Source organism: Hippichthys cyanospilos, chromosome 1 (genome assembly GCF_059441005.1).
Source record: "Hippichthys cyanospilos isolate Australia breed blue-spotted pipefish chromosome 1, RoL_Hcya_1.0, whole genome shotgun sequence".
NCBI lineage: Eukaryota > Metazoa > Chordata > Actinopteri > Syngnathiformes > Syngnathidae > Hippichthys > Hippichthys cyanospilos.
In genome coordinates, this window is record NC_142369.1 from 13,725,914 (window position 1) to 13,740,252 (window position 14,339).

Consider the following 14,339-nt stretch of genomic DNA (forward strand, 5'->3'; position numbering starts at 1 on the left):
ATATATATATATATATATATATATATATATATATATATATATATATATATATATATATATATATATATATATATATATATATATATATATATATATATATATATACACACATACATACATACGTGTGTGTGTGTGTATATGTATAAAACTTTTCTTTTACCTAAATGTGATTAGTTTAACTATTTTTCTTAAATTGTGTTCAATGTCCGAACTGTTGCTGAACAAAAATGCAAAAACCAGTAGAACATGCAGTTCATTATTTTTGCCTTAGATGGCGACCAAGTCACAAAATGGTATTTTCTTTCTGCGAAGAAGAACAGCTGGAGTGATTTGTTGTAAACCGTAGAAGAAGATTCGCCAAACTCGAGCTAAACAAAAACAGTTCGAAACATGTAACTAACGTGCTTTATTTACAGGTCATTGACTTTATCTTTGGGATTCAAAGTATGTCGACGCTTTCCCTGTTCGTTCGCTACATGTTCAACGGCCTAGCGAGCGGAGTGGCTCGAAACAATTCTCCCTGGATATACTCAGTGGTGAAGCCCCCTCGGGGTGCCCCTACGTGGGTCGCACTCGCCGGAAAGAAGGATCTGGTCGACCTGGTCCATCTGGAAGAAGATGAACTGGAGGAGCAGTTCGTCAGGGGCTCTGGACCTGGGGGACAGGCCACCAACAAGACTAGCAACTGCGTGGTGCTGAAGCACATCCCTTCTGGGATTGTAGTCAAGGTTAATTGTTGCTAATGATACTCATCTTCAGAGTGCTCTGCGTTTTTGTTTTGTTACACGTATTTTTAGTATAACAATATATATTAAAAAACAAAAAAGCGAAAATCATTTCAATTGGGCAATGTATGACTGGCAGGCCCGTTTCTTAATCTTGTGCTGTTATTGTCCAAGTGAGCTTGCTTAAAATGATTTGTTGTAAAACTGACACGTATTAAAACATTTAGTTTAATGACGAGAAAACGTTAAATCAAACCATTTCATTTAGTATAATCCCACCTCCCCATAAAAACAAAACCTCGTATTTTCTAGATAAGTGGTTCTCAACTCCTGAGGGTACCTTGAAGGAACTCCAGGGGGTACTCTAGATTTTAAATAAAACAAACATGCAAAAATCCTTTAAAATAATTATTGAAAGAATCGGGAAAATTTAAGTTCATAAAACAAATTTTATGTTCAGTAGGTTATTCAATATAATTGTTTTAAAATACCAAGATTGTCCACCATACTAGAAGGGTTCGACCCAACTTGTCACGTACCACCTTTCATTAACTGTCAAGTTAATGATTTTTTTTTTGTGAACAGATTTGTCCAAAGAAAAGATTTGAAACATTTTCTTATATTTGATAAATGTATTTTTTTTTCTTATTTGTTTTTGCAAACAAGTGTGACACTTAATGTTGATTATTTTTAGTGGTTACATATTTATTAATAATTAAGTTAATTATTTATTTTTCTGTACAGATCTCTACTGTAAACCCAAAAGAAGACACTATATGTATAATATTTTTCCGTGGACAAATATTTATATATAATGATTTCTTTTTGTGAATAGTTGTGACAATTTGTATTGAATTCTTTGTGGTTAAATATGTAATAATAATTAATGACTTATTTTTCAGATCAGGTCTCTACTGCAATTCCAAATAAGGATGCTTTATGCTTTATATTTTTATGTGGCCAAATAAAAATGTATACATATTTATTTTCGAGAGCAGGGCCGATTTTTTTATGTTGATTATCTTTTGGGACAAATATTTATTAATAATTACATTATTTCTTATGGATAACAGATGTCTTCCGAAATGTTCTAAAGTCTAATACAGTAACAGACACTGATAACAGGTTTTAAGACTTTTTTTTTTTTTTTTAAACCAAAATTGCTTTGCACTGGTTACTTATCTGAAAACATATTTCACTGGCCATTTTGTGAATTCCTGAGCAAGCATTTGTTCACGTGCATGCTAATATTGTCTTATATAACCTATTTGCTGAGATTTTTTCCAAAGACAATCTGCTATCATTATTTGCCCTTGCAGTGTCATCAAACCAGATCGGTGGACATCAATAGAAAGCGAGCACGAGAAATAATGCAGCAAAAGTTGGACGTTTTCTACAAAGGAGCGCGCAGCGACGTTTTAGTCAGAAAAAAAGAGGCTGAAGCCAAGAAGCAAGATAAACGCAGGAGAGTCAATGAGAATCTGGAGAGGAAGAGGCTGTTTAAAGAAAGTCTCCTAGCCCAGAACACACAGGGAAATGACACTGTTTAAAATCAGCAGGATACTTGGAAGTATTTTGGGGGATTTTTTTTTTCTCAGCCTTCGTATAAATGGAAAAATCTATTTTCTTCAAATGCTGTCCACATGTACATGTAACTAGCAGATTGAGTCTGAGATGGTTAGCATTTGGTTTCCTTATTCAATTTTAATTTTAAAAATACCTTATTTTTATTTTAATAAATGACTTCTCTTTTAAATGTGGTATTTGTTTCCCCATACACTTTTTAACCACACAACACAAATATTTGTTATATCATTTTTCTTTTAAATGTATTAATTTTCATAAAATGGTCACAATGCATTTTGATGGTCTTAAAAAAAAGACAAAAAATAATATTCTATGGAAGAGTATCCTTTGAGGCGGCACAGTGGAAGAGTGGTTAGCACTTCCACCTTACAGTTCAGAATCGCAAGTTCAATTCCAGCTAACTGGCCTTCATATGTGGAGTTCTATGTTCTCCCCGTGCCTGTGTGGGTTCTCTCTACACACTCCACCTTCCTCCCACATTCCAAAAGCCCGAGTTAGTGTGCGACACTTTCAATTGTACTGAAGTGTGATTGGGTGAGTGAATAGTTGCCTTATCCATGTCGACATCTTCAATTAGCCTTCGAGAATTACAAGTACAGGTACAATATTTCCATTTTATTTAAGGAATTTCAGATTTTTTTGTGTAGTAATCAAAACATTTCACATTAATATTCCATTATTGTTATTGTATGTATTGTATGTTTTGCAGTGAACCTTATATTTTCGATGGATGGATAGATTGCACGTTGCATCTCCAACAGCATCCACACAATACGATTGATTAAACAACTGGCACCCGGCATAAGATTAAACAATGTATAACTGACCATAGCCTAATTATGTTTACTCTGATACGGTACAATGGAGAAATATAAGTACGTACAGCCAAATTCCAAATCAAATTTTGACTGGCTGTTTGACAGGGGCTTGAAATTCAGCCAATGAGAGCACGGTGTGGACGCACATGGCCCCGCCCATTTGAGGCAAATTCACCAATTAGATACAAGCAAGGATTTTTAAACTCCCAACATGTTATCGCCTTACGCATCTTAACTATGTGCACGCGTGTATCGATCAATAAGCAAATTCCGTGGGAATATATTAAATGTAGATACCTCGGATCGGACATGTACTCGCACAACTGACATATGGCGAAAGGTAACCAAAATATCCAAATGGTTTTGTGATTGTGCTTATAGCCTTTGGCTAATAGCAAGCCGCTACCTGGGTTGAATGAGTAAAGAAACTGCTGGATCGTGTGTTTTTAGGCAAGAAAGCGGTGCAAAGAACTGACAAAAAGCCGGCAAACCTTTTTGTAGGCAAAGCTACCACCGAAGAGACTAAAGAGAACCGGCCCGTGGCTAGAAAAGAGGTATGTTTCTCGCCTACGCCACTTTAGCTGATTGCTTTTATTTTGTCGTACCCGGATGTGAAGTAATGCTATAAGAAAAATGTAATTTCCGAGAACCTGATAAAAATACAATTTTAGTAATTGATTCAAACAAAATTAACGTAATATGTCAGTTATGCCAAGGATATTTTTTGTGTTTTTCTGATATAAAATCCGTTTTAACCAACTATTGTTTTTCTTTTAATCAGACAGTGAGGATTAAATAATGTAAAATTCAAAAATAAAAACTTTAAAAGCTTAATTTCTCAGAGGTGACACTGAAGAAGGCTGAAGATAATACAAAACAAGTCAGGTAAAACCACTTAGAAATTTAAAATGGCTTAAGTCTTTATTTTTTTTAATTTTGAAATTTTTAAGTCTCTACTGTATGATTTAAGGGAACACAATAGTTGATTCTAAACTATAAAAAGAATAAAATTTGTTCAAGTAAAATCAGTTTTACCAAATGAAACAATGTTTCATTAGTCATAATTAGGCCAAAAGTCCCACACACACACTGCAGAGAAGAAAAGGCAAGCTCGAGAGTGCCTAGTATATTTAGCATTTTCACTCATCTTTCCAGGACAACAGAAGCACACACAAATGTGCTATGTCTGTGTAAATATGGGCGGTGTCATATATGTATGTATGTATATAAACACTGTCATCTAAATGGTCACAGTTATCACAGTGCTGAATTGTCTTAATATTAGATAAGCACTACTCAAGCGTGTCAGCTAGCCTCCATGAAAAAAACATCCTCAGCTCAAGTTGGCTTGTTTCCCAACATTTGTGGCTCTTCTTGCCCATTTGCAAAGGGCATTATATTACCTTAATTGCTCCTTTTTCTCCCTCTCCACTTCAGGTCTATAAAATGATAGTGTATATTTGATGTCTTTTTTTTGTTCGTGTCATGAATTGAAGTTGACCAACTTCAAAATACGTGGCTTTCCAAATGAAAAATGTTGGGACACCCTGGTGTACCTTACTAGTATTATTTATTTGTTTATTTATTTGCCCCTGCATGAACTATGATAAGAAGCTGGACTGCACAAGAACAGCATCTCAGAGTGTTGTCCTGACTACATCCAGTCCGAAAAGGGCCACATCGCCTCTGAACGACACCGGCATGCTCATTCAAGACATAAACGATACAGATGTCAATCGCGACGGCAAACTGGACAGCGGTGAGGAAGTGGTTATGTTAGCATTTGGTGCTGCAGCACAACGGAGGTCTGAATGCTAACTTGTCATTGTAGACATCACTCATAAGACGCAATCAGAGCTCAGAGAAAGCAAGGTCATCGATCAACCGCAGCGAAAGGGAGCCACACCGCACACAAACGCGGCACTGACGGATAACAGCAAGGGTCCAGCACCAAAATCCCGAAGTCGGAATCCTTGCAAAGTCAAACAAAAAAAGTGTGTTGAGGAGCAATAAATGCGTCACTTGCAAGAAGGTAAACATCTTCTAATGGAGCTATTGCTTTTCCCTGTAGGAAGGAGAATAATGCTTGCCGAAATAGGAAGGTCACAGACTTTTTCCCTATCAGAAGGAGTAACAGGAAAACTAAAGGCGAGTTGAAGGTGCGTTTGTCGTCAATTTCTAGTTACAGCTATTTAGTTTGGGACCTATTCTGCCTCCTCTTGCTGTAACACATTGGGTTATAAAATTAGAGCTGTGAAAATGTCTTTTTTTATATTTGAGTGTATAATAAGCTTTTTCTCCCAGTGAACACAAGCTTACTTTATTTTTAACATTTTCACTGCCATTGACACCTTAGAAGAGCAATTTTAACTGGGCCAGCAGTATGTTTTAAGGGCAATGCACACTAACGACATGGCAAAAAGGCATTTGCAAAAGTTCGCCTGGTTGCTCTTGCCCGTCTTTCTCATGACTCCCCACCCTCTTCTGCTCCTCCCTCCCCTCTCTGCTTGGATATGGACACCTTGACTTTTTAATACCGTGGTAATGTCTACCAGCATGTCACGCTTGACGTGGTACCAGACAAAGGCATGCAACTCTAACGCACTCAAAAAAAATTGACATAGTGGGGCTATAAATGTTGAATTGTGGTTCTTTGTGTTGAGTTGCTTCTAACATATGTAACTGCTGATTATTCTTGCTGCTCTTTATGCCTACGTCTGCTTGTGTAATTCACGTATCGACATTTTCATGTTCAGTTGCTGCTCATTGCCTGACGCGACAAACATTTTATTCTCATGAAATGTTTCCAGAATGAAGAGCATAAACACTTGGATGACCTGATAAAGAACAGCATTGAAGAAGGAATGCAGGTAATGAATGCAACAATGTAACCACATTTCCTGTGACATTTAAGAGCTGTTATCTTTTATGCATTCCTCAGCGTATTACAAAAATAAACATTCTATAATAGTGTTAGTTGTACTACAATATCCACATCTAATCTAGCCATCCATTTTGTATAGCCGCTTGTCCTCACATGGGTCCCAGGCTTGCTGGTGCCTATCGCAGTTGACTTCGGGGGGGGGGGGGGGGGGGGGGGGGGGGACATACAACTATTCATGCACCCAATCACACCTAAGGACAATTTAGGGTGTCCAATACACCTGCCATACATGTTTTTGGAGTGCGGGAGGAAGCCAGAGTGCTCAGGGAGAACAATTCGACACAGGAAGGCCGGTGGATATGAACTCGGGTCCCTGAACTGTGAGGCAGACATGCTAACCACTGTGACACCGAGCCACTATCATTAAACCTTTAAAAAATATATTAAGATCACCATTTTGACGACAGAAGAACTGGACTATCTTGAATGCTTAAATAACAGTCATAAACTAACTACATGACCTTTCACCTTTAGTCTACAGTTAATTTATTTAGTGACCATATGGATTTTTTTATGCTGATTCCAGATATTTGGCGGGAAAAAAACACTGAATAAAATGTCTTTCCTTTTTTGGTTGTATTGGTTCTGCTTAGAATAATAAGAGATTTTATTATAGAACATATGACTGTTTTACAATATGTACTTTGTTAATTTCTTATTTTGTCATTCATGAAGCGTGGCATAATTATTGGTATATTATTTTTGTCCACAGGTGAGGGTGATCGAAGGCAAAGGGCGCGGCGTGTTTGCCGAGCGGCGCTTCAAGAAGGGCGACTATGTGGTGGAATACCACGGTGATTTGCTGGAGCTGGCCGAGGCCAAACAACGAGAAGCCCTCTACGCCCAAGACCCTCAGACGGGCTGCTACATGTACTACTTCCAGTACCAGGCTAAGACCTACTGGTGGGTCTGATTTTCATTCTTATGGCTCCGTTAACTTGTTTGTCTTGTCTTCATCTAAAAGTTTTTATTGAACCCCTGACAGACGTAAACAACAGAAAATGTAGCGCTTCAGTCACTCTAACTACCAAAGACAGTTCAGTGTTTTGTTAAACTTTGGACAAATTTGTCATTTGGGAACCAAATCTATGCTCTAAAATGAGCACTAATACTCTGACATGCGTAAATAAAGAAAAACACCACATTGGGGTGTCTCTGTTGAGGAAACAGCATTCTAACTTGGTCAACAATACAAGCCCTTTAACCATTTATTATTAAAGGGCCTATTTTATGATATTTTAAGATTTCCACAGTAAAATACATGCATATAATTGATGGAATCTTTCCTTTGGCGCACTGGTAATTCAATTTCTTGTAAGACATGAGACTTTTTGGCAGCTGGATTTCTAACCAGGAAGTAAAACGGCGTGCTCACTGAAACCCCGCCTCTTACTGTGTGCCTGCTGTGCTCCCTTCATGACGTCGTTCTAAAGCCTAAACCCTAAACTGCCACAACGAAACAACATCAACAAAAGCTAACGTTGTAGTGATCAATAATGGAAGTCAGGGGCCGAGTGAATGAAGAAGCCAAAAACAGGTGTTTTACTTAAATTGAAATGAACTGGAGTTGCCAACAAAGCAAAAGACATGTCAAGAGAGCGCACATGGTAAACGCCTGTACCTCATATCAAATTGGTCCCCTCGGGAAACCACCACTCAAAAGAACTGTACCGGTGGATAACGCAATACAACGTTTCACCTCCAGACGTGTGATCCCAAATATACATTTTTGCCACTTGGACAATTTCGACAGTAAAACTCCATAACTCCATAACAGTTTGGGGGTGTTTAGTTTGAAGAAAAGAACATTGTAACATGTATATTTATATAGTTATAAAATTGAATTCAGAGTATTAGGGCTTTTGAAGACTTATGCATTCTGGGGGTCCAGGCTAAGCCAATCAACAAAGTCACTGAAAGGCTTGCAAGTGTCATAAGGTGGCAGCTTGCGCCACCCTGTGGTTTTTGGTGTGTCAACACAAACATTCCTATTGTACCCTGTTGGCAAGTTGCCGTTGGAAGGATTAATGCAAAAATAGAAGGAAATGCATGATAAAACATCAGGTGTTCAATATGTCCAAAAATGACAATATTTCCAATTTTAAATGGCATTAAATGATCTTGACGTGGGCTACATTTGACACCTGCAGAGTGTACCTCTCAACCTCTCATTTGTAAGCATGTAGAAGTGATGGCAGCGTGGCATATTCGTCGTCATGTTTTGAGTCTCTATGCAGTATTTTAGCATCCTCGACTCCTTTTGGTGTGCTTTTCCTTTGATATCAAGCATCAAAAACATCAAAAGCCCAAATTGGGTCAAAATTTTCCTCAGGGGTTAAAAGCTCAAAAAATGTGAATTTCTATGATACGGGCCCTTTAACCATGCACATTCTGTTGTTAAGCAATAAGCACTCATCTAATGTTGGCCTTTTTTTCCCCTCTTAGACACAAAGTGAAGTAGCCTAAGTTGCTTTTCTAAATCCTTTTTTTTTTTAAGAATCCATTGTCCAACAGGTATTTCTGTTAGAACAATTTGATCTTCAGTGAACATTTTTGAATACAGGGATACTTTAATTTTTTAAGCAAATGGGAGTAATTTTAATTTTCAATCAACTTGACATGTTCACTCTGAAGTTTAAAGACAAGTTTGCCTCACAGATAATTATATTTACTTCATGTAATGGGGGTCTTTTCATTGTGAATGGTTTCATAATCAAACTGCTTTAAAAAAATCCCCATTTGACTTTTTTCAGTAATTTTAAATTGCCGTCCCACGCTGTTACATCTCAAAGGATTAATTGTAATGGTTGGGTGGAAAAAAAGACATTTACAGAGCTAGCAAAGAACGTGTTTCTCAGAGCACTTTAGGACAAGGTCAATTCACCAGTATAATCTGCTTTTGCGCATTTATTCTCGCCTGTCCGCCTTTCAGCGTGGACGCCACGCGAGAGACGAGCCGCCTGGGCCGGCTAATCAACCACAGCAAGACTGGAAACTGCCAGACCAAGCTTCATGCCGTGGACGGCTCGCCTCACCTTATCCTGGTGGCGTCCAGGGACATCGAGGCAAACGAGGAGCTGCTGTATGACTACGGCGACCGCAGCAAGGAGGCCATTTCGGCTCATCCTTGGCTCAAGTATTGAAATTAAAATCAAAAACAAAAAGCCACCATCTCAAGAAACTGACAAGTGCTTTAAAAAAAAAAAACATTGCGGAAGACTTCCTTTTTTTTTATTATAGCTCTACAAAAACGGATTTTTAAAACTAACATGCATTTTATTCGGGGAGCCATTTTTACTAGTGCTTTTTATACGTTTTTCTGCTGTAGATTATTTTGTCTCGCATCATGTGTTACAAATTGCTTGACTGTTGTGATACATGCCACCCGTGTAAATTATGAGCCATGCTCTGCCCAATAAAGGGCATTATGAGCTGGAAGCATGAAATAGATGAGAGGTGTTTAAGAAATGTACAGGTCAAAGTTTAATGAGATAAACGTTTCCTTTTGATCTCATCTGGGATGAACCAATTTTTCAACTGTCACAATAAACTTTCCAAGCTATTAAAATGCCCTCTGAAGAAAAAATATTTCTGACATCGTACATTCCAGATTACTTATCAAAATAAATTCACAGACTGTTGCGTTCAGCAGGTCATGGAATTGCATCACAAGACACTGTTTTCCCAAACACGCTTTAATTTTTTGTTTTCGCAGACACGCTTTAATTTTTCCTCAGAGAATGAAGAATATATGACTGATTTGTGAGTATGGTTATTTTGAATGTCTGAATCGTAATGTGGCACCGCCGGTTGTAAGGTTCCTGTTATGTGTGCTAGCACCAAGCCAGGAAACTAAAGGCTAAACCATGTTTTATGTATAAATCTTCCAATTGGGTTTGACTGTAAGATTGAATTAGGTGTGGAATTAAACAACTTGAATCTTTTTTTTGCCTTTTTTTAAGGGAGTCGCCGGCTGCTATTGCTCGCCTATATTTCCAGTTTATGTCTTGCACGTAAGGCACTACTAATGCACTCTTGTCCACATTGCAGGTGTACCTCATAATTTTTCCTTCAAGAACAACTACAGTATAAAATATCTTTGCTAAACATACAAAATAAAGGTAGTGTGTTAATTTTACAAATACACTGTGAGTACAAAAATATAAAAGTGGTTCTAGAAGAAACCTTCCAAACGATCCAGTCTCACCAGGGTCTTGGTCTTCTTGTCTTATTTCCGTCGAAATGAAAACCTAGCGACAGGGAAAAACAAGTTAGTGTGGGAAGGCATTTGGGCATTGGAAGGAAAAGTGCACAACACCGGAGAAACTCCAGTGAGTCAACATCATTTGGTCACAAGTATGTGATTAGGATGAGTGAGTGCACCCTCATGCGTTGCACTGCGTCATGTGCCGCTTTTTAACCTGCGCTTCGCAATATCGCATCCATGTGCTTTACCCCTCGACATTTTCGGTCAACTGGAGTGGCGTCTATCCTGATTGACTTCTCGTTACAGGGCAAAGGGCTCGACAGACCAGCGCAATTGTTGTACTTGATGTAAAGAACTTTGTGTTTGTTTTTTTGCTCAGAAAATAAAGTTGTTGAGCAGTCTACTCAGACTGATAGCTTTAAAAAATTGTTTTAAAACAAGTGTATAGAAAATTGCTATCCCTCCCTTTAGATGAAGGCACACCTTCCAATTCCATTTCGCTCCGGCCTTCCTGTGTGGAGTTTGCCTGTTCTCTTTGTAATCACGTGGATCTTTCTATGGGCTCTCCGGTCTCCTCCCACATTCCAAAAACACGCATGCTAGGTGTATCGGACACTCCAAATATCCATTAGGTGTGATTGTGAGTGTGCCCAGGGTGTCCCCCGCCTACCGCCCGAAGACGGCTGGGAAAGGCACCAGCAAGAAAGGAACCCTACAGAGGATAGGTAAATTATACAAAATGGAAGGATGAAATCATAAAATTCCAAGAACCAATTATACAGACAATTAATTAAAATAAAAGGTACCGTATGTAATTTTTTTTACATTTTTAAGTCTTTCTTTAAATAAAGACATAAATTACAGGCAGAACATTTAACTTTTTACATTGTTTTGTTTTTATGTGTTTAATTTTACAACAGAAAAATCTGCATAAATCAGCAGGATGTTTTTTGAGAGGGTGGGGCTTGGGTGCCTATGAATTGAATTTGATTTGTCTTATGATATATTTGTTTGTCTGATGAATATTATTACATATAATAGGCAAATCTTTAAGTCCTAATATCAATTTAATCACTTGAGCCCTAATTTTGTTACACAAATATATGTATTTCTACTTAGTAGAAGTTTTTGTGAACTATCAGGTGAACATGGAAGACGATTTAACTTGAATTCCTTGATCTAGGTACTCACAGTTTTCCAATGGTGGTCTTCTCCTCTTTTGCATCATTGATCCCGGCCGCTTCGTTCTGCGCCGGTGCATCCAGGTCCACTTCCACCATGGCTGCTTGGCCTTGCGGCAGAATTCCACTGCACAAACACAATCGAATCCCATGTGAGCCACTCGCAGGCCAAACACTTCCAACACGTGATGGTGAACAATAAAAAGCCTGGCGGTCTGCTTTACAGCAAAAACATTATAATAAAAGTCTGGTAGCGCTTCCTTCTCTTGACGGTTAATGTTTACCTCTTGTAGAGCTGCAACTCCTCTTGGACCACCATGAGCTGGGCCTTCAGCTGATTCCTTTCCTGTAGCACCTCCTTCAGCTCTTGCATGGTGAAGCGAGGCCTGTTGGGGTCACTCAGGTCTACCACCATCTGATTGGGTCCCACCGCTTGCTTCAATGACAACAACATTGACGCTATAATAAGATTTGTATAATTTAACTTATACTTAAACTTGTTCCCGACCTAGCTCGTAATTTAATTTACTTGTACATTGTAATGTCTTGAATCCCTTCCAGGCCCCACCCCTAAATACCTTCTCTCTTTTAGCGTTTAACGAAACACAGCTTGCTCTGTATTGTATACAGTAACAATAAACCATATACGCACTGTGGCACCCATGTATAGCATGTGGCCTGTGAAATGTAATTGCTTTGTTTGTGTACAGGTGTAATGACAATTGAAAAAAAAAAATAAAACATGGAACCTTGAAAACTGACTATCTGCGACTAGGTGAATCCCTGAGTATCTGACCGCAACCATGCAAAGAACAAGCAGTTCTGCCTCAGGGTGCTGAAGTCGCGAGTTCGAGTCCACCTCCAGCCTTCCTGAGTGAAGTTTGCATGCTCTCACCATGCTCACGTGGGTGTTCTCCGGGTATCCGGTTTCCTCCCAAACTCTCCAAAACATGCATGGTAGGTATATTGGACGCTCCAAATTGCCCTTAGGTGCGTTTGTAAGTGTGGAGGGTTGTTTGTCTCTAAGCGCACTTCGATCGGTTGACAACCAGTTCAGGGTGTATCCCACCTACTGCCGGATCTGGTGGGATAGACTGCTGCACGCCAACAACTCTAGTAAGGATAAGCGGTTAAGAGAATGGGAGGGATGGATGGATGGATGGATGGATGGATGGATGGATGGATGGATGGATGGATGGATGAACACTGAAATGTTCTTGAATGTGGGAAAGGATGGCCTCAATCTTACTTTCAAACACACAAATACTAATAAAGAACACGCTTGAGGACATGATGTACGTAAGGCAGAACTCCCTCTCAAAAGATGAACCGGTCAGTGCAACACCAGTAATCGATCAAAAGCCCCAGACCACGCTTAAGGGGCCCTTATGGCAACATTATTTTTGTAGTGATATAGTGTGCATTCGTGGAATAAGAATTGAGAAGGTTGGTCCACATATTTTCATGAATGTCTCGGTCTAAAATAAACAGCATTTCGTGACATTTAGACAGTCAAACCCACCGCAAATAAATCGGGAATAAAAACAACTTCAGCCATACTCTTGAACTAATTTTCCACGGGTAATTGCCTCACCGAGCCCGGGCCGATTGAGCTTTCCGTGACGACGCGGTCCAGTTCGCTCTTCAGGTTGTCCCGCTCCATTTTCAGCTCCTCCAGCGACAAGTTATACTTGTTGACCATCTTCTCGAACATCTCCAGCACGCGAACTATGCGAAACTGGAGGTCGGATACTTCTTCACCCGTACGGCTGATCCTCAACAGGTCTCGTCCGACGACGTAAGAGATGTCGTACACGTCCTCAACAGTCAGCTCGAAGGCGTCCTTCTCGAACGCCAATTCCGGAGACGAATCCTCGTCGAACTCCATGCTCGAATGGAGGTGAAGGTAGAACTAGAAGAGCCCACTCGTTATTCTTCGTTGCTTCTCAAAGGTGTTTATGGCAGTAGCGGGTGACTTCTTCCAGAGGGGCAGAACTTCCCCCATCATGCGTCCGCCAATGGCGAGTGCTAGCCCGGCGGCAGAGGAGGGCTGGTATCCTAGCTACAGGTGACAGACTACAGAGAGTGACGAACAGAGTTGAGAGCGTTCCCCTCCTGTCCTTCGTCAACGAACCCTCTTCGTATCGTAGCATGCAGTTTTCAGAGGATGAATATTCACTTTTAGTGAAGTTGTGCAACATAAAATAGCCATCTTTGGAAATTAACTGGGGCCGATTTGACGTCTAAACCCATTTTGAGAGTGTGGCTAAAGGGTTACTGCCCGAGACAGAATGCTGAAATTAGCCAATTGCACGCAGGGTAACTGGACGTTTTTTTTCAGCTTTTCCCAACTTCCTTTATTCACCATAGCAACCAACAACTTCAAACAAGCCAACTCTTCCGATTGAATGCACATGAGCAAACAACATGAGTGATGAACGTCGTAAAGTAAATTTTGTCAACTACAGAATGCGACCCAATTTCTGCAGAAATTGCGTCAAGAGGAAGAAGCCAGTGTTGGGAAAGATACCTAGTAAATGTCGTTTGCTAACCTAAAATTTATGCTACATTAAATTTACCTGAACCACACTGAAACTACCCGTTTGCTGTTTGCTCAGCCAACAATACTTTAACTACAAATTACACAAAACCGACCTCAATTGAGGGAACCTTCCAAATATATATATAAATATTGAAATGAAAATCAATCGTGTTTCAGAAAGGGTAACCAGCATAAAAAAACAACAGTAACAACATGCAAGTGAGTCGCTGGGCCAAAATTCACAACAAAATGTCATGGTAAAAAATAAAAAAATAGTCTAACAATTTTTATTCTTATATCAATAGCTATGCCATAGTAACTGCCAAAACAGTTCT

At 39.3% G+C, this 14,339-nt stretch overlaps 3 protein-coding genes across 5 annotated transcripts; 2 read left to right on the forward strand and 1 right to left on the reverse strand.

Moving 5' to 3' along the window:
- The first annotated feature begins 326 nt into the window (after window positions 1–326).
- mtrfr (mitochondrial translation release factor in rescue) lies at window positions 327–2,486 on the forward strand. Its single transcript, XM_088420781.1, has 2 exons — window positions 327–728; window positions 2,045–2,486. The coding sequence occupies exons 1-2, from the start codon at window positions 447–449 to the stop codon at window positions 2,273–2,275; spliced, it is 513 nt and encodes a 170-aa protein (XP_088276907.1). The 5' UTR covers window positions 327–446; the 3' UTR covers window positions 2,276–2,486.
- On the reverse strand, window positions 450–13,713 carry rilpl2 (Rab interacting lysosomal protein-like 2). Of its 2 annotated transcripts, XM_088420772.1 has the most exons (5): window positions 13,057–13,713; window positions 11,747–11,898; window positions 11,473–11,589; window positions 10,282–10,324; window positions 450–654 (listed from the first exon to the last, which is right to left on the reverse strand). In XM_088420772.1, exons 1-4 carry the CDS (start codon window positions 13,348–13,350, stop codon window positions 10,303–10,305), a joined length of 585 nt encoding a protein of 194 aa, XP_088276898.1. In that variant the 5' UTR covers window positions 13,351–13,713; the 3' UTR covers window positions 450–654; window positions 10,282–10,302. The 2 variants fall into 2 exon arrangements, with proteins under 2 accessions (XP_088276898.1, XP_088276890.1); XM_088420764.1 differs by lacking the exon at window positions 450–654 and having other exon boundaries at window positions 7,590–10,324; window positions 13,057–13,705.
- Window positions 3,310–10,017, forward strand: kmt5ab (lysine methyltransferase 5Ab). 2 transcript variants are annotated; one of them, XM_088420741.1, is made up of 8 exons: window positions 3,310–3,470; window positions 3,581–3,684; window positions 4,742–4,889; window positions 4,962–5,124; window positions 5,202–5,289; window positions 5,941–6,000; window positions 6,787–6,977; window positions 9,007–10,017. In XM_088420741.1, the coding sequence occupies exons 1-8, from the start codon at window positions 3,461–3,463 to the stop codon at window positions 9,215–9,217; spliced, it is 975 nt and encodes a 324-aa protein (XP_088276867.1). In that variant the 5' UTR covers window positions 3,310–3,460; the 3' UTR covers window positions 9,218–10,017. The 2 variants fall into 2 exon arrangements, with proteins under 2 accessions (XP_088276867.1, XP_088276876.1); XM_088420750.1 differs by having other exon boundaries at window positions 4,745–4,889.
- Window positions 13,714–14,339: the final 626 nt, after the last annotated feature.